This window comes from Cyanistes caeruleus, chromosome 7 (genome assembly GCF_971803275.1).
Source record: "Cyanistes caeruleus chromosome 7, bCyaCae1.hap1.1, whole genome shotgun sequence".
Lineage (NCBI taxonomy): Eukaryota > Metazoa > Chordata > Aves > Passeriformes > Paridae > Cyanistes > Cyanistes caeruleus.
The window spans coordinates 9394774-9420534 of NC_141707.1; the positions used below are offsets into that span (position 1 = coordinate 9394774).

At 39.0% G+C, this 25761-nt stretch overlaps 1 protein-coding gene across 4 annotated transcripts in view; it reads left to right on the plus strand.

Annotated features, from left to right (window-relative positions):
* Window positions 1-25761, plus strand: part of ZNF804A (zinc finger protein 804A) — a 148543-nt gene that overhangs the window by 89075 nt on the left and 33707 nt on the right. For 2 of the 4 annotated variants that reach the window (XM_086898326.1, XM_086898328.1), the window contains one exon: window positions 24759-24902. In XM_086898326.1, the coding sequence (XP_086754452.1) occupies window positions 24759-24902 (144 nt within the window). Of the gene's footprint in view, window positions 1-6957; window positions 7436-24758; window positions 24903-25761 lie in introns of those variants that run through there. The other 2 variants (XM_086898327.1, XM_086898329.1) reach the window with 2 other exon arrangements.

The following is a 25761-nucleotide window of genomic DNA, read 5'->3' on the forward strand; positions in this document are numbered from 1 at the left end:
TTTCATCATGTGCAAGTAGCAAATGCTACTTTTGGTAGACTGCTGTTTGCCCAATGTACTTTGAATGAGTACGAGTTTTGCTGATTTCTCACAGTATACGCTGCATATAAAACAGCTTTGGTTAATCATCATTAGAACATGAAAATGGCATTAAAGTACTTTCTAAGTACTTTTTATGACTTCTCTGCATCTTCCAGAAAACTTGTGGCATAAGCAGAGGTGTAATTAGTTCAAGATGGGATGCAGAAAAGCAGGGGTAGATATTCTGTAGTTAAAGACCTTAAAATGTTTTCCATAAGCTGCTTCTTGTACACTACTGAGAATTGCTCAGCTACATTTTAAAGTTCTTTAAGGATCATGAAATCAGGGTGATGGAAAGATGCTTTCTATGTGTATCATTTGTATTCCTTCCGAATTTGCTACATTATTTATGATGCAGTCTTGAAATTATAGTGATCTTGTATGTAAGGAAGTCTGACATTGTAAATTCAATGAAGATTTACCTGCCTTGAAGAACAGATGAGTAGATGAGTATTCTTCATCATAAATGTATTATATATAATCATAGCAAACCAGACATTTCATGAAATGGTGCTCAGTGACTCCAAAGTATTCCCTTTGACTCGACTCAAGCAAACAAAATTACATGTGTTCACACTGACAATATAAAGAGTGTGGGCTTTAAGAACTCTTAAAAAATGTACAGAGGCAGGAATATGTCAAAGATGGATATGTAGTGTTTTTCAGTGACTCTGTGGTTTCCATGTGCATTCTTAAAATGTGGAATTTATTACACCCATTTTCATCTAAAAGGAGTGAAACACTTTGTAAACTTTGCTGCAGCTCATGGAAATGTGCTAAACACCAACTCTCTGTAAACTGCACTTCCAATTAAAGTTATTTTCAGTACACACACAGAACTTGGAGAGCCAGTGTCAAAACACAGGGATGGATCAAAATGCCTGAAACCTGGGAAAAGCGCTGTATAAAATACCAAAATGAAAAATAATACATTACACCATTTCACATCTCTCATGTTACCTTTTTCCTGACCAAGAAATGAGGCCACGTTGTGTGTGAGTGAGTCCAGGTTCCCTCTCTGGGCTGCTGGAGGCTGAAGCTTTCACACTGCCTAAAACACTCAAGAATATTTTGCTTCATGTTCTTGTGAGGGCAAAGGGACAAGGTAATTCTTTCTGAGCTGTGGGTCCTGGCTGTTGTCAATGGAGGCAAACTCTGATGCTCTGCAAGTGCTTTTTGAAATTTTTATTGGTATTACATTGTGTTAAAATATTATAATATTGTATTAATGTTCACATTTTCACAAGGGGAAACTGCCTTTGATTTGAATGCTTCTGGTAATGTTAGTTCATTCCTTTTGATAAAGGTAGAACCAGGAGCCTTTGTAGAAGAGTCAACTTTTGGTACCCACCACGGAGCCTGTGCTTAGTACCTCTTCAATATTTATAATGGGAGAAAAAAGAAGAGGGGAAAAGTTAAAAGTAAGAAGCACTAACAAGAAATTATTCCTAATCATATTACTATTCCTGAGGCATAACAGAATTCTGGAGAAATCAAATTGCAGGATGCAAACCTCGGGTGTCAACTTGTCACTATGTTACATTTAAAGTGGTTATTAAAATCATTATGCTATCAACCTGTGAAGTTTGGGCATACCAAATATAGCAACCTACTTAATTGCTCAGTATTTTTCAGCGAGTGAAAGAAAGGGAGGTCACAGTGGAGAGAACGGTGTGTTTTCAAGGTACCCCCAAAGGCCATTTTTCCTGTGGAGTAAATGATGCATTTGTTGTTCAATATGACTTTAGTCTTTGAAAATAAAATATTTTATTAGAAATGCAGCTGTCTACATAGCTTAGAAATGGTTTTGTTGAGATCTTCCAACCATGCAGCACAATGCATATTGATATGACCTGGTAGGTCTAATTGTGTTATTGGCACTGCTGTTCTCTGGGGAAATCAGGTTAAAATGAACAGATATTGCCAAAACCTCTGTCTAGAATACTTAGGTCAGGTGTCAAAGTCTAAATTCCTATGGGAGTAAAGCTGGAGAAACTCAACTGAACTTCAGGTTTATATTTTTATAAGCAGCAACTTGATTCTTGGTTATCATACGGTAGAGACTTGGCTGTGAAAAGGCTGAAAGGTAGGATAAAACAGTAAATTACAACATTGCTACAGTAACTACATAAAGCAGGCAATGAAAATATATATTTGGAGAGTGGACAAAAAAGACAAAACCCCAAACCTTCACCAATTAGTTTTGAAGAGCACATTTACTCAAAACAGTGTGTTGCCTCCATAAAAGTGAAGAATAAGGAAAAAAGTAATTTCTCCAAATACCATAAAGTTATTTCCTTTATTTCTTTGTATTGTTTGTCTCCATTTCTTTAAAACTGGGATTTTTTTTCCTTGTCCTACACCAGGCATAGGATAAGGCTGATGGTGCAGAACCCAGCAAGGCTCAGTTGGGATGTGATAACTTTACCACACAGTACCTGATGGCACTGCATTCATTGCACAATCCCTGGATTTTCAAGGTGCCATTCAGATTCAGTTTTGGTTAAGAGCTGGAGGGCAGTCAGTCCTTCTTGCTTACCTGTTGTGTTTCTAGATTTTTTTAAAAAATGCAGAAAATTTAGCTGCAAACACTTAAGTAATTTTTTGAGCAGATTCCTGCAGCCTGTGGATGTCATCCACCGCAAATTTTCCTATGTATAAAAAAATCAGAGAAAAGAAAATATAAACTTGATCTCCTCTTTCTCAAATCTAATTTTATGGAGATTAGACCATTGAGAAACGTGACTGGGGGTTAGCATCCACTATTTGTTCTTTTTCCCCTTCTGACTGGCAATTCTTGCTCTGTCACAGTATGATTCACTAAGACAAGCATGTACTCTCTGGTGAAAGATCTGAGTTGAGGAACATGTGCATCATGTCCTCTCCCCAGGATAATTTGTTGAAGAGAATGCAGTTTTTGTCTGCTGGAAGTGCCTGCATGTGCTCCCTCCTTCCATCTGGCCATGGGAGCTGCTGGCAGTGGTGCTGTGGGTACATCTGTGGGTTTGTGAGGTGTTTGCTGGGAGAATGGACGCTGATATTTCATTATTTAGCACAGCTATTACCAATGTTAGGGTGGGTGCACTGGGAAATTCAGGCACACTGTCCAGTAGGGAAGTACACAGTATCACCACTCTTGTTTCAGCTCTCCCTGCTTGCCAGTAAGTTGGTCTGGGAGGAGAGCACAATAAGGGATCCTACAGACTATGAAATATCTACTTCCTTCCTTTGCTCCCTTTTATCTTTTTCTTCTATTTTAAATTGAGATACCATTTTCTCACTAGAGGCATTTATTTTTCCTGTAAGACTTTCTAGTAGAGTTGTAATTATTAGTTGTATAGTCCATACAAAGAAACTTGCTGTACTAACACATACTCCTTTTTGTGTAGAAGGCTTTCGCCCTCCTGTGAGTTTATTATTTAATTTTGGGTTGTCTCTGTTCAAAATTAGTTAGCACACATGTATAAAAGTTATTAATATACCCACTCATCCAAACGAGGGATACTCTCCCCACTGTGATACACCACTGTAATTAATTCAAGCACACATTCAGGAAACTCATGTTCTTATTTGAAGCTAATAAGGTATTTGTAACATAAACATAAACTTTTCCCCCCCCTGGAAATTCTTTGCTTTCTTGGCATCTCACTCTTGAAGGCAAACTGTCCTTTTCTGTGTGTTTGTACAGTCCTGGTCCCAGCAGATGGACCTTACTGGCATTCTGTTCTTACACCAATATAGATGTAAAATATTGTCATTTAGGAAGTGACTGGAGTAGCAGACTTTTCTTATAAAATCTCAGACAAAGTCAGCCCACAATGAATTTTAGCATTTGCCATATGACATCCATTTAAGAAAGCTGATTTGCAGCTTCTGTGAGTAGCTGTCAGAGATAAAACTATCCCTTTATCTCTCAGCTGATACGAAACTTCATTCTAATACAAAAATCATGTGAAGATTATAATTATACAGAGGCAAATAACTGCAAAAAATTGTCCATCCTCTTTGGAAGGAAGGAAAAAGAAATTCCAGGTTTTGAAAAACTGGTCTAGTGGAAGAGGTTTCTGTGCTGAGGGCAGGGGGTTGGATGAGATGATCTTTAAGGTCCTTTCCAACCCAAACCATTTTGTCATTCTAAATTGTGCCATGTTTATGTTTTTTTCATTTGTTTCAAATCATTTCTATTAGTTGTTCAGACTGTACCTAGAAAATCACACAAGCTGTTCAAGCCAGCAGGGTTACCTTTCTGTTCCTGTGACATAAGGGCAGAGTAAAAGGGCATGGCTGAACTGAGTGGGGGGGATTGGGGTGGAATTTGCTTGGGAAACAATAGGCAGTGCTGCAGTGGCAATAAGAGACAGGCCTTTGTTGGTATGGCCTGCTTATATGAATTTATGGTTTGGTTATATGAATTTATAAATTTATTGAGAAAAGGTTCAAATTCACTTCCAAACTGAGAAAAGTGGGTGATGTGTTGGTGGGTGGGTGCCTGAGGGCTCTCTGGGTTCCTCAGTGCCTTTTGAAGGCTCCTTTGTAGGAATCCTAGTATATGTTGAGGCCTGCTGACTTGCAGTGCCACTCTGGTTCTCAGGCAGATGTAATTGAATGCAGCATCTCCTGTTTGCCTTTACTCCTTGTGGTGGTGCTTCCTAGAAGTGTTGGGATTAGGGAGAAAGAAAAGGGACCACAAATTATCCATTTCCTTTTGCCAGTTAATTTCACCTTCTCAAGTTTGGCTCTATCAGCTGTAATTTGATTGCCATGAGGCCTCTCAAAACCTGTTTGCTTTGGAGCAGCAAATGTTCTTATGGAAAACTACTCCTTTAGATTGAGCTTTCAGGATGATGCCTGCCCAGCCTCTCTTGGGCTTTGGTTAGAAACACAAACACAAACACAGCATAAATGTCCAGGGTGAGTTTCTGAAGAGCGAGTGTGGCTGTCTGAGGCAAACAGCCCAAGCTGATTATGTGCATCACTTTCTTCCACTGCACTTGACACCGACACATTTTGCAGCAGGCAGGTCCTCCTTTTTCCATCACTGCCATGGTTAAAGACAGTGGCCTGTCAGCTTGTTTCTTGCTGAGGTCAAACACATCAAGCAGGGTGGGACATCAGCATGAGCAGATCTAAATTGCTTGCTGCTCCGATTTCCAGCTGTATTGTAGTTTAATATCAAATCTCCTGGTTTCCTTGCAGGTGTAAAAGGCACACGTGGTGTTGGGGGAACAGAGGGGGAAAAAAACTGTGAGGAGTTAAGTTTTCAGTCAGCTGATTACTGATCTGAACTTCCAGACCAGGGAGAGCTGTGTAGGCATGGATTGCAGCCACTTATTGACTGAATTCACTGGAATAGAATAGAATAGAATAGAATAGAATAGAATAGAATAGAATAGAATAGAATAGAATAGAATAGAATAGAATAGAATACAATACAATACAATACAATACAATACAATACAATAGGAGTTATTTCCAAAAAGTGTTTTTAAAAGAAATATTGGTGATGCAGTAATACGAGCATTGATTATGCCTGTGGAAACACAAAATATTTTTTCAGAAATATTTCAGACAAATATCAGCATTTGAAGACAGTTACATCATTTAAAATGGACTGTTGAGTGAGTTTCATCATCCTGTGGGAGATGTGCACACAGAAATCTGCTGAACAATATCAGTTGTTACAACTTTTGTCTGACTATAGCCTGGTGCTACATTTGTATGTAATAGTAAAGCTCCCAAAACTGCAGCTTTTGTCCCAAACATGTAATATCACATTTTAAACAATAAAAGGGGCTGCATATTGAGTCTTAAGGTTGCCTTCAGAAAGCTAAACTCAAGTCTTGTCTTGCTTACTGTTTTTTTTTAAGCATCACATTGCAGGACACTATTCAACACTCACCTGTTGAGACTATTTTATATATATATATATAGGGAGAGAGACTATTATTGACTATTATTGGTGTCGTGGTTTTAAACCAATAACTAGGAAAATTACTTATTTCTTTCTGTGAGATATGGATTAGAACAAGAGCAAAACAGGCATACAACTTAGAAGGGGAAAAAAAGAAAGTTTATTGACAAACTACAACAATAAGAACACCAGAATAAACTTCCAGAAAAACCTCTTCATGTCCTATCTACCCACTATTCCCTTGTTCACATGACAACAGAGACAAAAACTTTGGAACTCTGATGGTTAAAACAGTCCCAATTCTTGCTATAGTCTTTTCACTCATCTTTGTAGGGAAACAGAAGTTTCTTCCTGTTAATTTATGGAGTTTCTCGCAAGAAAACTATTTTTGTTATAGTTTTCTATTGCCCTAATGTTAGCTGCTCAGAGCTGCTATTATTAGAGTTCACTCCTCCCATTTTCACATCACTCTGAAGTGTGTATGGGCCATGAGTCTAGAGATAGCATTTTTAAAGATAAGTTATTCAAAGGCAAAAAAGTGTTCTTCATCTGTTTCTGTGAGCTTCACTAGAAAAGAGTTTTCTCATTGCCTCTCAAGGCTTCAAATCTCCCAGCACTTCACTATACTATAATTACTCTACTTTTTACTCAAATTTACACTTTGAACACTATTCCTCTCTAGATCTTGCATCATGAATTAAAGGAGTTCTTTTCAGGACTTCATTGTCCATCTCCATAGTTTTAACAGGGAGATATTTCAGCTTAATTAAAGCATCTTCTTAATTCTCTACCTTTCCTGAAGCTTCTTTTCTTTCCTGTCACTGGTAGTTTATAAAGTCTCTTTTCATGTTGATCTCTCTCTCTCTCTCTCTCTGGATAAAAAGATTAATCCGCAAGTCTCATCTGGGTAATGAAAGAGTTAAAATCTTGCCCAGGCTTTTGTAGATGGTTCGGAGATCTCTGCCGAACAGGAGCTGGAGCCGTCTGTGATGGAAGGTTCCTCATGGCTGCTCTGGAGCGTGTGGTCGCTGCTCCAGCCCGCTGCAAGTCCAGAGCCTCTCTCTTTCTTCACTGGGCAGTTTCTAGTGAATTAGTTACAGCAAAACCTGCAGCCGAGCCAGAGATCGGCTCGGCCCGGCCCGGCCCGGGGAAAACCTTCCCCAGGCCCCCCCATCTCCCGGCCGGGAGACGGGGCAGGCCCGGCCCCATCCCCGCCCGGCCGCATGGCCTGGGCAGGGACGGGAGGCCTGGAGCTCCGCCACCCTCCACAGCCAGGAAACAAAGAGAGAGCCAAGAGAGCTCTGGTTTTACATTTTAAAGTAGGGTTCACAAGTTGATCCCACTTTTCAATGGCCTAAACTGCTGTCAATTCCCAGCAATGACCGATAATTGGTCAGGAGAAAAGACTCCAAGCAGTTCTCAGCAATTCCAACTCCCTTAAAGGTAAAGTAATCCATGACAATTGGCTGTTCTTGTCTTTGGGCTAGGCAGTCTTATAGAAATCAAATATTTTTTTCCAGATATATCCTTCATATGTAGACAAAGAAATGAGGAGAAAATGGTTCTTGAAAATGGGGGTACCATCTATTGTTCCTTGAGACTGAGCTTTCACATCTTCACTGACTTTGAGGTCTTAACTTCCCCTGGGAGATCTGGTTCTAACAGGTTAGATTTTATAATTTAGAAAAAAAATTGCTTCCCAACATAAAAGTTATGCAAACTTCTAAACAGAATTTCATGCATACAGAGCTGAGAGGAAAATGCAAACATTTTAAGTTTGGTAATTCAACACATCCTGTTGATGGAGAGTTTAGAGGAACTTTTTTTGCTTTGATGTATTACTGATTTTATCAGTCCTGATCAAATCTATGATTTATATGCTAAAGAAAGTTAGTATCTGTAGTTCATCAGCACTTTTCTTTCCCTCAGTCTGTTCCCTTTTATTGAGAAGCTTTTCTTTGCTATTAAAAATGGACTGAATCTGTGCTCTGCCAAACAATTGGAATGAGAGGGAGCTGAGAGAACAGTCCTTAGTTCTCCCCTGTTACCTGGATATAAATGGCAGGAAAAATCAGCTTCAATGGGCTTTAGAAAGATGTGTGAAATGAGGGAAGAAAGATTGCCAGGAGACCTTCATTCTGTTGGTTTATGTTTCAGAAAAGCTGCCTGAGAGCCCACCCCTGTAGAGGCTCTGGGAAGGCAGCTCCTTTTTGTGCTTTAATTAGTGGAAAGGTAAGTGCTGTTTTCTTGGCAGGTTTTGGCAACTCCTCAGCCTTTCATTCACACTTGTTTTCTGTTGTCATTCTCTAAGAGAGCTACAGCGTGCTTGGGGCTCCTTTAGAGCCTTGACAGGAAAAGAAAGTGATGTCCCAAGCATGGATCCTCCCCCTGTGCTGTGCTTTCTGCCACCTGTAACTTAACTAGCGGAATCAAATGGCAGGGAGCCTTCAGCAGGAATACAGGAGGCCTGATTACTCTTGTACCAAGTGCTCTTGAATTTCTGCAGGTTGAAACCATTTTTCCAGGTTCTCTTACAGTTTGTATTCGCGTATTTTAAATGAGGAAATCTGTTCACCCCAAATATATCACTTATCATGTTGCTAATATATGTAATTCAGTATTATAAACATGGAATAAATCCAATCTGAAGTGCAGTCTTTAAAATAATGTCAAGCTACATCTGTTGAAATGAAATCTGTAAAATTGTTTTTCCATGATGAATGCAGGCATGGATGATTTCTTTTTAAAATAAAGATAAAAATTAAATTTGTTACTTGCATTCACTCCGATGTTTTCATACCAAAACCCATGAAAAGAGCACACAGTGATCAACAGTTGGAGTGAGCTGTTGCATTGAGTGTAGCTTTTTAGCATCTTTAGCTTGATTCAGGTCAGGTGGGCTGAAATGAAACCATCTGAGGCAAGTCTCATTTTGTGTGGCATTTAACAAGTGTGAGATGATAATTGCTGTCGCTGAAGCATGACTGCTTTTGTAATGAACACTTTCTGCTAGTGGCCAGGGTATATAGCTCTGTGTGTGTAACACAACATGCTGTAATCTTAAAATAATTAGTAAATTTGCAGTTGAATTTATTGTTCAGTCAAGTTCTGTTTCACAGAGGTTCTAGCTTCTGCAGTCAAATGATCAGTGTTTGCTTTTAGTTACGTAGCACTGGAGAGATCCTGTGAAAAACAAGGTTCACATAATTTTTATAGAATTTAAAAGTTTAATAAAAAGACAATTAGGAGAAAAAATAAAGTATACAGATACAGCTGGGTGTCTCTGCATTCAGCCAAGAGAGCACACCTTAGTGACAAAGGATTGTCCCTTAAAAACAGAACCCTACTACATATCCATAAATTCTCATACATATTCATACATTTCTTCTTAGGATCTTTGGTGTTCTTCTGTTTAGTTTTCTCTTGCCCCCTTCCCAATAGATCAATCCTCTTGGTGCCATCGAGATTTACATTCTCTGATACCAGAAATGCATAAATCCTCCCCCCCAGAGTTCTGGTCACTGCTGTCTTCACCTGGGTAAGATAGTTTACAAAAGAGGAAAAAAAAAAGGGTCTCCAGCCATCTTTTTCAGTCTTTGGGTTATACAAACAAAAGTAGTTTTTGTTTTAATGCTATGTCATAGCTTAACATATATGTATTATACCACTATCTCTAAATTTCATTAATAACAGAAATAAAGAATATTTTTAATAATCATATATATTATATATTATATTCTTATTAAATATTTTTATATTTATATTTTTAATATATTATTTCAGCTAAATTTTCTAATCTTATACATATAATATTCATTATAATACTTGTGAAAAGCCAATAATATGATATGCATTTATAACAATCCTGCACACCTTTTTTCTGTGATGGCATTGCTGTATACATTGCTGCCTACTATCCAAATAGTTCTGTGGGCAATCAAATCTGGAGAGCAGGGGTTTAAACTTCTCAGTGCAGGTAAGTGCTGGCCCAGCACAGCACGTTTTATCTCTCCCCTGTGCTGTTGTGTCAAATCCCTGTTATCTGATTTTACAGTGTCACTAATGTGGCTCTCTTGTATTTAGGTGCTATTGCTTGACTTCTTCACCTTGCCATTGATCTCACCCATGGGTGATGCTGGTGGCACCTTTCTGCTCCTGTCAAGTCAATACCTTCAGCAGTGGATTAAGAGCTACTCCCCTCAGGCTGGAAAAATTAAAAAAAAAGAGTACAGGAGCATGGCTTTGCCATGGAAAAGGTACCCCTGTGTGCGAGGGCTGCAGAAAAGTTGTCAGCTTTCTTCTGACATTAATAAGTGCCAGCATATATGCCATGATCCTCTGTTCAAGAATTCTTCCCCCAAACTCAACCTAGTGTTGAAACCCTAAAATGCAAAATTAGAAGTACTAAAGTGTATCTGTATATACGAAATCTTGTATATATGTCACTTTTGGAGAAGGAACAGGACTTGAAAGTCTAAAATTTCGTCATCATTATATAAGCAGAGACTGTTTTGAAACATTATTTTAATGTTCCAGAGGTAGGAACCCAAACCATAACATAATAATAAATCATAAAAATACTACTATAATCAAAATAATAAAAAATCTGCAACAGAACATTCTCAATATAAGAAAACCTTTGAAGTGAGGTACAAAATGCCATGTTTTGTAGGACATAGGTGTTACATTTTTTTTCAAGAACATTACTGCCTGTCCTTCTGATATCTTCAGCTCCCCAAAATAAAGACTGAAGCAACTAATATTGGTGCCAGGGAGCTCTGAGATCATGCAAGCAGACAAATATTAAGAACTTGTATTTTTACTTTACTGTTGAACTGTTTTTTGTCTACTACTCCTCTTTGTGTCTCTACTACTTTTAAAAGCTATTTAAAAATGCTTTATTTAACAATTATTTGAATGAAATAAAGACTACTATGATTAGAATCAGTTAGGGAGAGGAAAAGATATTTGTTAATGGGAAAAGTAAAAGCTTTCTGCTAGTAAATATCTTACCAGCTCATGAGAGAAAATGGTGTAGAGAAGCTTTTTATAAGGTCAGTGGGTTTCTATGAAATTGTTCTGTTCACATTGCTTTTAAAATTAAGTGTGCAAGGTGAAGATTAAAAGCTGTATGTTCAGTGGCTGGACTGCCATTCAAAGCAGAAGTCAAACACTGGCCACAGGAAGAGAAAGAAGTGAAAACTTTTCCTTCTTCCCACCACTTTTCCAGGAGCTGTTTTTCACAGCAGTAATTTCATATACACCTCCCTTGGCAAGGTATTCCCAAAAAGCAAGAAATCTCTAGGTAGAAAATGTAGAGACACCATCAACATAATCTGTAAGTAATCTCCTGTAGTTAGTTCTTGATATTTCCTAAAGGAATTCAGCCAGAGAAAACACGTAACTCATCTATGTTAGGTCACCTGGGGCTGGTTTTGGGGAGCATCCCTGGTTGTGGGATGAGATTGAAGCCATTCTTGCTCTCCATTTCAGCTGCTGCTGTAGGTTTGTATTTCCATGCAGATGGATGCTGGATTGAGTTGCCCAAAGAAAGGTTTTATTTTAAAAAGGACATAAATCAATACTTCAACTGCTTTCTTAAAAAGATTGAGCAGAATGATTTAAAAACCCAAAGTGATGACCACCATCCCAGCTTCACTTGCTCACTTGTGATAACTGAGCTGGAAAGCCCAGTTTTAAGGTGGTGAAAAAATGCTTCAAAAACCTCACAAACTCAGGATGCAGAAAAAATTACTACAATCAACAGCTTTGTCTCACATTCTCAAGGAAAGAGTCCAAATAAAAGCAGGATACTGCTGAGCATTGATTCTTTTCCATGCATTTTCAGCCTTCTTTTTTGAGGACACAAATTGTTTTTCAGTCTGCTAAAATCTGTATTTTTCTACTATTATTGTTAAGGCATTTTTTTAAACTGCAAGATTGCTAACAGCTGCAGCACCTGTTAAAATTTCATATCAACATTAAAGGTTTAGATTAGAATGACCTTTTCTTTTCTTTGTATTAAAATCCCTTCCCTGAAAAATTAGTGTTTTTCTCCAGGTTGCAGGTATTGATTACTAGTGCTGTTATTTATTCATAATTAGAGGTACAAGAAAGCCATTTTTTAAAGCTTGAGCTAAAGCCTTCTGGCATTTTTATTTCAATGTCTTTTCATAATAACCTTCATAAGCCTGTACATAGAGGAAGTACACTTTTTAAAGAGCTGTAAGAAAATCAAATGGGCCAAATTGGTATTAATCTGGTTTTCAAATTATGGGCTAACCCACCTGAAAAATGTGGCTGATACAGGAGTGCAGTCAGTCTTTTTGCTGGGGCTTTGGACAGTCTCTATATGAAAATGCAGCTTTGATCACAACAGTATCTGCACAAACCCCAGCCAAGAACCAGCTTTTTTCTGTTTTTTGATGCTAAAATTAAAACTTTCTCTTCAGGAAAGTAATTATTTCTTCCCCCCCCCCCCCCCCCCCCATTTTCCTATATATACTTTTTTTTATGTTACATGAGAAAGACTGGAGCAGCCAAATATTAGAAAGATTAGAAAGAAGCAATTTGGCTTAGAAAGAACTATATAGATTGTGGAGAGTGACAGAAGCTGTCAGTATTGATTTTCTGCCACTTTCCTGCTTGACCTTTTGGATTGCAGCAGGCACTCTTAAGAGGATTTAGCTTGTACCAAATTAAAGATATCACAGAACAATTGCTGACTCATATTGTGGAAGCTGGCTGAGCTCTGCTGCCATCAGTGCAGGGCCATGGTCATTACTTGATTTAATGTGCTCTTGTAGATCAAGTTGTTTGAAAAGCTGCTTCTGAAAACAAGGTTGATAATGATAAATGGAGTTGCCATCCACTTTGTTTTCACACACATGCATGTGTGTGTTTAAACATATTATTTTAAACTTCCTGATGTGAAATTTGACGTGCAAAGTGATCAAAATACACACCAAAAACGCTGATAAAACAATGCTTTAAATACACATCTGTAAAAGCTTCTTTTGCATTGTTGAGGATGAAATTGGAACAAGAGCAATAAGTGCTTTGTCTTCATTTAACACCTCTTGGCAACAATTTGACACAAAACTTCAACGTGAGCATCCTCTTCTGAGTACCCTTCCACCCTGTTTGGAGGAAATAAATTGCTTGTCTGGAGTAGTTCAAATACTTTAATCTCTTTTAATATTCATGAAGTATTTTGCCATATGATGGAATTCAGTTGGTAAAAGTAGTTATTTTTTCACTGGATGCTCAAAATATATATAATAAATATGGAAAAATAGCAAGTAGGTGAATTCCTTTTAATTCTTAGGACAATTTTAAGAAGCAACAGGTTTTTTGTTTGGTAAACTGTGTGCTAGATTAATGTATTTTAAAGTGGCACAGGAATATTGTGAACGTCTGTGCCAAGTGTTTCTTCTTAAAATAAAGATAAAATTAAAGTTATTTGTGTTCACTCAAGACCTGTGTTCAAGACCACAGGGTGATGAGCTGTTGGAGTCAGCTGTTGCATGAGTGTAACTTTTGCAGTGCATCTTAATCCATACATGAAATGGCAAACCCATGTCACCCTCAATGAACAGAGGAGCAAAGGACTCAAGGGTTTATGTATATTCCAATAATGTAGGGCCTAATGGAAAAGAAAAGCAGGTTACACTTTGAGGATACTACTCATTAATGTTGTAGTAGCCACACTTAAATCTCAAGCCCAGAGGAGTTCAGCCTGTGCTGCAGTTGCTTGGTTGTGCCATGCTCTGCTGAAGAAAAAAGTCTGAGATCCAAAGTCTGAGATCCAAAGTCTGAGATCCAAAGTCTAATATCCAAAGACCTTTAAGTTTTGGGCATACATTTTTTTTTTTTGTCCACTCACCACTACTTGGCACCACTGTTTTGAGCAGGCTGTGCTAAGCTCTGTGTCCAGACTGTCAGATTGGTTTTTTTATAAATAGCCATATTGTGTTGATATAATTTTTTTGTTGGTTTACTACTAACTGTAGCTAAGCTGGAGTGCTGTTCATGTGACTCCTGAATCAGCCTCCCTGCAGATAGATGATCTTGCTGTGTAACAAAAGTGATTCTCAGGTTTAGAAGTGCTAATTTTGCATACATTCCACTGATGAATCCTGCTGGGAAGCCTGTTGTGCAGCCACCAGTTTCCATGGTGTGGGACATTGTCTGCTGTTTGTTTCTTCCAGGCAACTGGAGTTCATTTTGGGTAAAAAGAGACAATTTTTGGTGGGGCAGGTGTGGCTTAGGACCAAGAAAGAACTGAATAACTTAAGGATATGAAGTATTTGTGTGCAAGAAATTGTTTTCTGTTACCAAATGCCTTGAGCTCACCACCAATGCTGGCATCTTCTCAGCATGCACTTGTGTCAAGTGTGTTGAGCCATTCTTTCTCCCTTACAGTCTTTTTTCCTGGTTGTGTCACAGGATCCTCGAGGCTCAAGGCCATGCTGCTGTAACTGAGCAGTCCACAGCCATTAAGCAACTTCTTTGTGAAGATTGAAAAGATCTTTGAATCTGTAGCTTTATGGAAACTGAAAAGTGCAGGCTTGTTTTTTCCTACAGAGCACATGACATTAGGAGGCCTTGATTTTAGTTTTTGATCATTGCATTAATTCCTTTTGGAACTTATGCTTTTGTTATTGGCTTTGATTTCCCCTGTAAAAAAGGTTGGTTGCTCTTGGCCATCTCTCTCAGATGTTCTGCATCTCATGCAACCTCTCTGTTGTTTCCTCATGGCTGATGCTGGAGCTTAACTGGCTATATGAATTGATTCAGATTTTAAGTAAACACTTTTTTTCCCCTCCTATTTTTAACCTAGATCAGCTTTCTGGTTTGTTCAGATAAATTGTAAACAAGCACTGAGCAGGAGTAGCCAGGCACAAAGAAGAGGCCTTGCTGTTGAGGAGGAGGCACCTGCAAAGCACCACTTCAACTTCTGGGGACTCTAAAACTGTCTTTTTTACTCTTCAGAGTCCCTAAAGCAGAAGGAATCTATAGGCACTTCTCTATTAGAAATGGTTGGTGATGTACATGGAATATTTGGAGTTTCAAACCAGACCTGACAGATTTTGCAATGCCCCTGTTTCTGGGAAAAGCCAAATCAAGTGGATTAGCTCTGCTCACAGAGGGTTTGTGGTTTAGCATCTCCTTCTCCTCTAGCTGGTCTGAGCCCTGCAGTGTGTGACAGATTGGCAGAAATAGTCCCTCAGACTTCTCTCAGATCTCAGCCTCTAGTCTGGTCCTGAGCTTTTGTAAGTGTATATTGAAAATGTATTTAAAACCCAATTTCCTTGGCTGACAGCATGACAAGATGTCATTCCCTGCATTTCTGCTCAACTTCAGGGGCTTTTGACAGCGTTCAGTGCAGAAAAACAGGACAGGAGATGCGACAGTGTGACTCAGGGTGAGTCTAAATGTATCATTTCTGCTAAGGTGTGAGCTTTAGTGGGGTATTTTTGTGGAAGCTCTGACTGTTTTGTGGATGCAGCTCATTTTCCCTGCAGCTCTCAGAATGCAGCTAATGGTCAGGGGCAGCTCTAGATGAGGAGCTGATGATGATGGGCTCTGCTTCACCTCCTCACCTTTGTCTCTCAGGCAGGACTGCTGGCATCACAGCCATTCCCAGCATGGCTCCTGGTGCTTTTCTAAGAATCCCCTTGGAAGTGGTGGCAGTGGCAATCATTTTTAGGTGTTTTCCATCAGTTTGTGTACAGATACTGGATGTCAGGCACTGGAGTTGGGCTGTCCTCGTGGCAGGGTTGCCTGAGTAAGTGGACAGCAAATAAATCTTTCTCGTGTCATTTCAGTTTCTCCCTGTCAGCTTCAGAAGTGTTTGCCTAACCATCTATCTTGACACATGGCTGTACCACAGTCCTTTGTTTTCTCCTAATCTTCTGATACAAAAATGAAAAGTATCAAATCAACAACATTTTTTTTTTTATTTCTCCCTTGTGGCCAGGAGATGAAGTGAACTTCTTGCTTTTAGGCGTGTATGAACCTTAGGTGGTATTTTCTCTTAAACTTCCATTGTCTTTTACTTTTATTGAAATTATTGGCTATCAGCTATCCAGCTGTACAGCCTGAAGTCTTCAGAAGTATCAGCATTCACATAAAGTAGCTATTCTCATGAGTTGCATCTATTCATACAACTTCTTACACAGCTGAGGGTCACAACAATGATAAATGCTTTGTTTGCCATTTGTTTCTTACACGAAGAGTCAGGCAAACTCATTAAAACTCATCAGGAAAAGATATTTGCCATGGGTTGCTGGCTACTGCATATAGCACAGGTTGCAGTTTTTGCTTCAGCAGCAGCTGCACTTACTCCAATATCCTTTCTTTTCTCCTTATCTTTTTTTTTATTCAACCTGAGATAATTCAGAAGTTTGCAGTATGTTTTATTATGTTTTCAGAGGGAAGGAAGAGCAGGCCCATCCCATCTCAAAGATGCTGTGTCTGAGGCTGCTACAAGGTCACTCCTAATTTAGCTAGCATAGATCTGCCAAGGTGAATCAGGACCCCTCTTCTCATTGTTTGGCAGCTTAAAAAAAAAAAAAAATCTCAGAAATGAAGGAACAGGATCTTCAAAATCTCTTTGTGCATTTGCAAAGCACTGTTCCTACAGTCTCATTTCCCTTTGCCTTGGTAGCGTTGCTGCCTTTTCACTTAGACCAAGCGTCCTCATCGTGCTCCAGTACTGATTGTGAGTAGGATTTTGAATCAACTCAAGAGCAGAATAAACCTTTAGAAGGATTTTTTCAAGTATTGTTCTCTATGGCAAATTTAAACTTAATCCCATTTCCCATTAGGGCAAAGTTTTTCACTGGGTTTCTGAGTAAAAGGATTTATTTGCATTATTTAATGATGCCAAAAGGAGTGATGCTTTTTTTTTCTTTTCTATTTTCCTTTTCTTTTTTCTTTTTTTTTCTTGTTTCTTTAGATGAAGTGTTCTGACTGTGATAACACTAAGGACTAATTTTAGGAAAATAAACATTTACTGCATCATATTGCATCAGAACACAAATCTTAAACTCATAGATATTCATAATTGGAAAACTGAAGGAGCTCAGGAGAGTAATTCCTAGTGGCTTTTGGGGTTTGATGTGGTTGTGGGGACTTTTTTAACTAGAAGTTCCCACCCTGTACCATGTGTTCTGTTTAATAACCAGATGTCTGTGTAGGGCATGGTTCTTTCTAGTGGGATAAACCCATAGAGACAATCAGCTGTGTGCCAGAGGAGATTGGCCTGGTTTGCAGCTGGAATTGTTTCCTGTCCACATCCAGGACTTGGGCTGACACACACAGCTGTCATGGCTGTTTTAGAGGTGCCCAGGGGTGTTTCAGAGCTGCCCAGGGGTGTTTCAGAGGTATCCAGGAGTGTTTCAGAGGTGCCCAGAGATGTTTCAGAGGTACCCAGGAGTGTTTCAGAGGTGCCCAGGGATGTTTCAGAGGTGCCCAGGGATGTTTCAGAGGTGCCCAGAGGTGTTTCAGAGGTGCCCAGGGGTGTTTCAGAGGTACCCAGGGGTGTTTCAGAGGTGCCCAGGAGTGTTTCAGAGGTACCCAGGAGTGTTTCAGAGGTACCCAGGGGTGTTTCAGAGGTACCCAGGGGTGTTTCAGAGGTGCCCAGGAGTGTTTCAGAGGTGCCCAGAGCTGGGGTCTGTCTCAGTGGCTGGGCAGGTAAGTGCTCGTGGCACATAACTTAGAGCACATAACATAGGGCCAGTCGTGATGGATCCCCCAAGCTGTAAAAAGACAGTAAATTTGCATGAGAAGAATTAATGGTCTGGAAAGCCATAGTGAGGTGGAACCACAAAAAGGGTCTGTAAAGAGAAGTCACTGAGCCTGCTGTGGGGGTTCCCAGGAGCGCTGAGTTCAGAGGGGCACCATGTGCTCCTCGGTAGCTCCCAGCTATCACATTGGCTCTGAAAACATCATTGGTTGTTTGATTGAATCTTTCAGAAAGAAAGATCATGGATTGAATCTTTCAGAAAAGAAAATGATTACAGTTAAGCATGACTAGCCAAAGCTAGGGAAGCTGAATGCAATAATCACCAAGAACTCTCATCCTTGAAAATATAAAGTATGCAAAATTTCAGGTGTAAGTTGTACCCTAGGTCAATCACGTGCTCCAAATTAAATCTATTTAATATAGGGTCAATTTTTCTGTTTCCCTGATGCCTTGCCCAACTTTACTGGCAATTTTTCCTAGACCAAAAACTAACTTCACCAACTCATTAAAGCTTGACGAGCTCCAGAGCAGCTTTTTAATACAAATTAATAGTAGCCAGTCAATTGGCAGTCAGTTAACCTGTGGTAAAATAAATAAACAACTGGCCCTGACCCTGTCCTTTGCCCTTCCTCAGGTCCTGAAACGCTTATGAAAAGGTGGTGATAACCCTTGGACTGAGGCACAAACACTGACATCTGTTCAGCACTCGGTGTTTATGCTCAAGAGGGGCTTTCAGTCCATCTCCAGGGCTGTGAGTTCTGCAGGGTTCAAAGGCATTTACCTTCATTTACTTCCATGTGTCAGTGCAAGCATCAAATAGAGGAACCTGGTTTTCCCAAAGAGTGTAATTATGCTAGACACTCACCTGTCAATTGAATTAAGTCAAGTAGCTATAAAAATCTTCAGATATTTACATGCCTCCTATGATGAAATTAAAAGCCAAAATGTTTTAAATCCCAGGATGTTTTAAAATCAAAATTCTGCTCTAATTAAAGTGAGTGACTTGACTATTTAACGTGGAGGAGTAAAGGAGATGAGTACCAGGCTACTTCTTCCCTTGCTTATCGTTAAGCAGTGATGAACATTCAGTGAAGAAGATATTATCTGGAGCTAAACCATCTTTCCTTTCTACAGCAAAGCCTCCTTCAGTTCCACTCTGTCAAAAGATTAGTGGTAGAGATGTGGTGGATAAATTTTTCTTCCATATAACTAGACCTGTGTTTTTCCATAAGCACTGATAAAGAACTCCTTCTTAATACAGCCTCCCAGGCAAAAATGTGTGGCCAGCACTCTCACCTTACAAGTTCCTGCTCTGCCTGAAAGCAGTTCTTATAAAGCACTAGAATAAATAAATAATTCTGCAGGCCTGTGCCCAACAGTGAGTTTTAATGGCAGAAAAAACCAATCAAGTGATTTTATGAGCCCCAGTTAAAAGTAATTGTACACTATAAGCGCTTTAAGTGAGTGAGACAGACAAATCTGATAACGAATTGCTGCCTCATTGTAAGCTTCCTTTCCAGTTAATTCAGCCTCACCATTGCAGGACACTGTTCTGCATTGCTCTGCTCTCCACTGAGTCCAGCTTTGGCCCTGTTCTCATCTGTCTGGCTCCATTTAGTGCAGGGGGTGTGGAATTCAGCTCTTTGCATCACTAGGTGTAGGGCTAGCAAATGTGGTGCTGCAAAATCAGGATGACTTTAGGAAGCAAACAGCACTAATGGGAATAAATTTTGCTATTTCATTCTAATTTCACTGTGTTATTTATCCTAATGCTAGGGTGTTTACCCAAACACAAAGTACTGTCTGTGTGTTTACTGGGAAGCTGAAAAACCAGTTTTATAATAATTTGCACGTCTTCAATAGCATTTTCAAGTACGCATTTTTAGCAGAATACTGATTAGCTCTCCTGTATGTAATAAGTGTTTTGGTAGGAACTGGCTGTCTGCAGGTAGTCTGGAAGAAAAAAATAAAGGTAGTGTGGGTTTTTTTCAGCCTCCAGTGTTGAATTAGTATGGGATACCTCTCCTTTTTGGGCCCATCCCCATCCAGTGCAGTGAAAAAGTGGGGTCACTGCTGGAAACACCTCTGCCCAAAAGGAGAATGTCAGGAGGGATCAAGGAAATAGTGTTTGTGGCCTTGGGAGTTGTAGTTATCACCTCCTACAACTAATGGGGAAGCTTCAGGTAAGGTAATCAGAAAGACCCAACAATTTTCTTGGTAGCTATTTTCCCAGTCAGCTGTCAGTCTCCTCACTGAAACTCCCTCTGCACTGCTTGGAAATGAATTTGGCAGGATCAATGAGTAATTTGATCCACGTATTTAACCACCTTTTGCTCTGGTCTCCCTGCCTTGATAAGGACAGGAACCTTATAAATAATTAGATTTGTTACCAGACTGTACTAATATTATTAATGTATTCTATTTTTTTAATTTATTTCTTCAAGTTCATCAGTGGATGATGTATAGACTGCTTGCACGAGGAAAAAAAAGTGCTATGCAAAGATACTAAAAAAATTCTATATACTAATACCAAGATCGATAGGAGATGTTAGTAAGTTGTACATTTTTTTCCAGAAAACCTGATTCCTTGTGCTGTCTTTATAACACCAAGTAAATATACCAGAAATTAAGGAATCCTTTGTTAATTGTGCTCATGGATGTCGCAGTTAATTAACTATAGGGAAATGTGCTCTTAAGTTGTGACTGATTTTTTTTATTTTTTTGTAAAAATATATTTTTAGGCTTTTTTTTTATATAAATATAGCTAATGGGAGTTTTGCCAAATCAAGAGTATTAGTTTGATTATTTTTATTTTTTTTTTGAAATTTCTAAAATACAATTTTGCTTTTTAGTTTTAGTTATTGCAACAGGAAAAAAAAAAAAAATGCTTTAAATATTTTTTCCTGTGAAACAAGGTTACAGTGGAACATCTGTCAGGTCTAATGGGCGCTAATCCAGAGGATCAGACCAGAGCAGTTTAATCCTCTCTGGGATGACTATACCAGTAAATTATCCTGAAGAAGGGGTTTATTTCTGTAATACGCTTTGCTTTGCAGTGACTGCAGGCCTGACCCTTTTAAGTCTACAGTAAATGCAGAATAGCTTACTGCAATAAAAGGAGCTCACATTTATTGTAAAGTAAGAATATTCACACTAGTAATCACCGTGGAATAGATAATGTATTACAATTTCATGTTCTTCTTTTTTTTTTTTTGGTCTAGCTGACCTTTCTGCAGATAGTATAAGCTTGAAGTGCATGCCATAAAAATATCCCCTTGGCTGAGGCATCCAGTGAGCTCTCCAAAGTTATCTGTGCAATGAGTTCAGCACTGCTGTGGTTTGCCTTTGTGTCTCTCTCTCTCCTGTAACGGGAGCACAAAGTCCAGTCTGGTTTGTGACAGCCCCTTTGTGAATAAAGCCTGCTTTTAATCCAATTTATCAGATGTTTGCAGTAGCATTTGCACAGGCTTAAGGCTTGGGAGGATGGAGAAGATGGATTTAGAGAAATAAAGCTAGCTGATAGATGGGATCACTTATTAGAGATCTTTCATATAAATTATGAAAAATAGCTACAGTGAATTATAGCTCTAGGCTTTCAGATAATATGCCTTTCAGGAAAAATATAATGAAACTAAGTGACACTCAGTTCTGAGTTTTATTACCAGGCTGAATCATAATTCAAAGTTCTTTTAAAACTTCCAGGATGGCCTGCAAATCTTGATGAAAATGAAACCAAGCTTGATGGTATTTAACCAGTTTAAGTGAGTTTCTTGGCTGCTACTTTTCTCCAGGAATATTCCTCTCCAGGAAGTGTCCAGGTTATTTCTGTCTGCAGTCTGTTGCCCACTGCTCTCACGGGCCAGGGACTGCAATTTTTTCCTGTCAGTTTTTGGGCAGTTATCCCTCATCAGCACGGACAGGGCTAGGGGAAGGCTCCTCTGCCAAGGCAGAATCGATTGTAAGAGCCCAGCAGGCAGAGAACAGCAGCCTCTGCTCCTTTTCCAGTCTCTGCTCACCCTTGGAATCAGACTTTCCCCATTCCCAGTGCCAACCAGCAGCAGGAGCAGGTGACTCAGTCCCAACCCAGCCCAGGGGATCCCAGGGTGACAGAGAACCTCCTGGACACCATCCTCTAATCCTGGACACGTCCTTAAGGGGTTTTGTGTGTGTGTGCATGTGAAATACTTGAGGCTGAAGTCTTGAGGTTTGTCTTGAGTGGCTGCTGCCCCTGGAGAAATGGGAAATTGTTTTAGGTTGGATGAAGTTTCGTAGCTGCATAGAAACATCTGCCAGCAAAATATTGTACAGCAGCAAAGGGTGATAAAGGAGTTGTACAAAAGTGTTAGTTTAGTGCTGCATCATGATTTTTAACAAAAAACCTGAAAAGGAGAGGGTAGAAAACAGAGACTCTAAATGGATTTGTGCATGGCACTGTGGTGTTGCATGTTCTTAGATCTTCTTTTGGAGACCATGGAAAGAGTAAGCAGAGGTGATGAGTGGCTTTGGTGTAAGGAATGCATGAATAAACCAGAACTGTGTCACTCAGGGAGCAATACCTGAGAGAAGGTGTGGTGGGGGTACATGGACTTAACAGTGACCCAGTCAAAGGGAATAAAAGGTCTGTATTTATGGCCTTTTCCAAAATGCAGCAGCTGAAACCAGCAGAATACAGGTGCAAAGCAAAGGGAATGGTGCTTAGTTAACACTTTCCTTAGTTGTACAGACCAAAATCTTGCACAGGTTTAAAAGGTTGAACCAGTACAGCCATTTACATGTTCCCAAGGTCAAACAGTTCTGGTTCTTGTCATTTACAGGTCCCTTCTCCATGCATGGTTGAGCCCCTTTATTGTATTCCATCCCATCCACTTCCATTTAATTTAGATGTGTTGCCATTCTTTACTTACCTTTGAAACTGTGATGTACTATTGTAATGTAAATTTAACCCCCAAAAAAAACCCCAGCTGAAGGAATTTAGTGATAGAAACCTTGATATTCTTTGCAGTAAAGTTTTCCATGGAGTTCCATTGTCCCTGCCTCATTAATATGCATTGGCATGCCAAATCTAATTGCATTCAGGTTAGGTTTTGCTAGGAAAAAAGTACATTGTTTCAAAAATGGTGCTTTGTGTCAAGGACACCAGCAGTGAAGTTACATAACTTTATTCAGGGTATTTCACAACATTAGTAAATCTTACAAAAGTTTCCTTGAGGGTTAAAAAGATCGTTATGAAAAATTATTATTTAATTCACTGTTCTTGTCTTAGGAACCATCACATGGTGTCTCCTTATTTATTTTTTATATATATATATATATAAATATATGATGTTCAGTAGTATTCCAGAGTTCCAGTAATTCCCCTAAATTCAGATCTTTCTTTTTCATGTTTTAATAAACCCAAATTAGGTGTCCTCTCTTTGTAGATTACAGGATTTATTTTTAAAGTGTTTCAAGGGAAACACTCCTTTGGGTCTTCATGCTATTTCCACTGCTGGCATCATGGTAATACCTGAAGTGGTTTAAAACCTGTAATCTTTACTAGTTGGTACCAAGAGCTAAGTGCAGAGTTTCCAGGTGAAATTTCCACAGTGCATAAATGTATTTTCAAGTGTGAAGTACTGCTGTTTCTTGAAATAAAATGCTAACTCACTTTGGATTTAAATGGAACAGATTTTATGAAATATCACTGTAGAAAAGTGTTAGGAATCTGTGAATTTGTCATGTGTCAGCCAATATTCAAAACACCACTCTGAAGTGACTTGTGTAATTCTATTAATGGACAAAATTTTGGTGAGGGAGTACTTCAGTTTGGGTATGAATCAACAGTGTTTGCTAGCAGTCCAATCATGCTGAAGTGTAGTTAAAGTGCTACTTTAAATAATAACTACTTTCTGGATATAATTTTAATTTTATGACTACTGTTCCTCTCTCCTGAGAATAAACAACACTGTTATGAATGTATTCTAATCTGATAACATAAATTTTCCATTTTAAAGTCCCCAAAATATATTGGAAGTATATGAGTCGCCAGCTGTGAAAACTACAAGGAAATACAGTCTTTTTCTCCCAATTAACTCAGTTTTGGGTGTTCTGATTACAATATTACCTTTTATCTTAATCTGCCTGAACCAAAGAACTCACAGTGAGTAAGCTCTGAGAAACAAATCCCAGGGGTTTATTTTGTTAAGCAATATTTGACACGTTTGGGATTTTGGACTGAGATTCTATCCCAGACTTGTCAAAAGCAGGAGCCACTGCACTGAGGTTATCCATGTTCAGTGTTTAACTGGTGTTACAGTAATCTGACATGACAGACCATTTCCATGCTCTTTCACAACAGGCCACATTGCCATCAGTGTATTTAGGGGATTAAAGAGTCTTGTATGTAAATTTTTCATAAATGATAAGCAGAGTTGTATGTGATGCATTGGTTAATGTGTGGTAAGCAGAGATGGGTGTGTCCTGATATGGGATGACAAGCACAAAGTGATGAAGATATTAATTACGTCTAAGCTGTGAAAATGTTCCTCATGTTTCATATCTACAGGCACCTAGTGGTTTCTTTAAATTTGTGGGGTTTTTTGTTTTGGTGTTTTGTTTTGGTTTTTTTTTAGTAAGCAAACTTTCTTGTAAAAGCCTTATAGCTAAATAATTGCCATTTGTACCTTCATGCTTATTGTGCCTGAGTATATTACTGAGGAGCAAGGCTTGGATCAAAATGAACTTGAAAATAGCCTTCAGCATGATAAATATTGGTATTTAAATGGAACCCAGGGAAATCCTAGCCTCTGACAGAGCCCTGAAGGGGAGCTGGCAACTGTATAGCAAACTGAAGTGTGCAAATCTTCAGCCTAGCAGCAGATCCAGTAAATATGTGCAGTGTAACACAGCAAATATGGGCAGGCTTTTAGTTACAGAGGTATGTAAATGTTTACAAATATGATAAACTGCAGAGCACAAAATCCATTCTCAGCATCAAAGGCAAAACTAAAATTACTTTTTCCTGCCCCCCTCCAGGATTATGCTGAAAAGAAAAACACGATAGCAAAAGCTCTGGAAGATCTTAAAGCCAACTTCTACTGTGAACTCTGTGACAAGCAGTACTATAAACACCAGGAGTTTGACAATCACATTAACTCTTATGATCATGCTCACAAACAGGTAAGAGAAATCTGCTCAGTACTCCAACTTAGTTTCAGATAGAATAATTAGTTAAGCTGTGCTTCAGATGGGCTGGGAAATCACAGCTGAGTTGTCCTCAGATGCAGATTCTGGAAAGCAGAATACGCTGTTTTCTTGGAAACAAATCTTACCGTGGAGATTTTGCAGTCAAAAATCCTGAGGTGGGAAGAAAGAGAAATTTGAACAGTTTAATTGTGAAGAGGAAGAGGGAATGATGAATAATAATGAATAATGTGATTAAAATTGTAAATGTGTAATTTCCTTCTTAGGAGTTTCATTTTTCACAGAAATGCTGTGGTTCTTCAGACGCGACTCACCGCGAAACATTTGTTGCAACAGATGTGCATAAGAAACTTGACATGCTCTTTGGTAAACTTCTTTTTTAGTGCAGATACAGCTCTGAAACAGGCTATGACTGCTTAAATTAGTGCAGGTAGGGTTCTGAAATGAGCTATGATTTTATTTCAACGCACTGTATTAAAGGGTGTCAATGGAAGGAGTCTGTGTTTTAGCTTTAAAGCATCGGTATTTGGGTTTCTATCACTATATGGTATCACTTCAGCTCCAAGTTTTGTGTCTGACTGTGGTGAGATAAAAGCAGTACTTCCACAGGATGAGAGAGGCAGTGCATCCCAGGGCATCATCCTGATCTGCAGAGGGGTTACATCTATTTATTTCAAAAGGAAAGACAGTGCATCTTGACTCCCCTGAACATATATGTAATGATAATATAAATATATGTAATAACTGTACAGAAAATTCCTACATAGGCCACTTAGCTGGTAATTATTCTGGTTTTTTATCTGGTGAAATCATACAGTTGTGGATCTGGATTGAT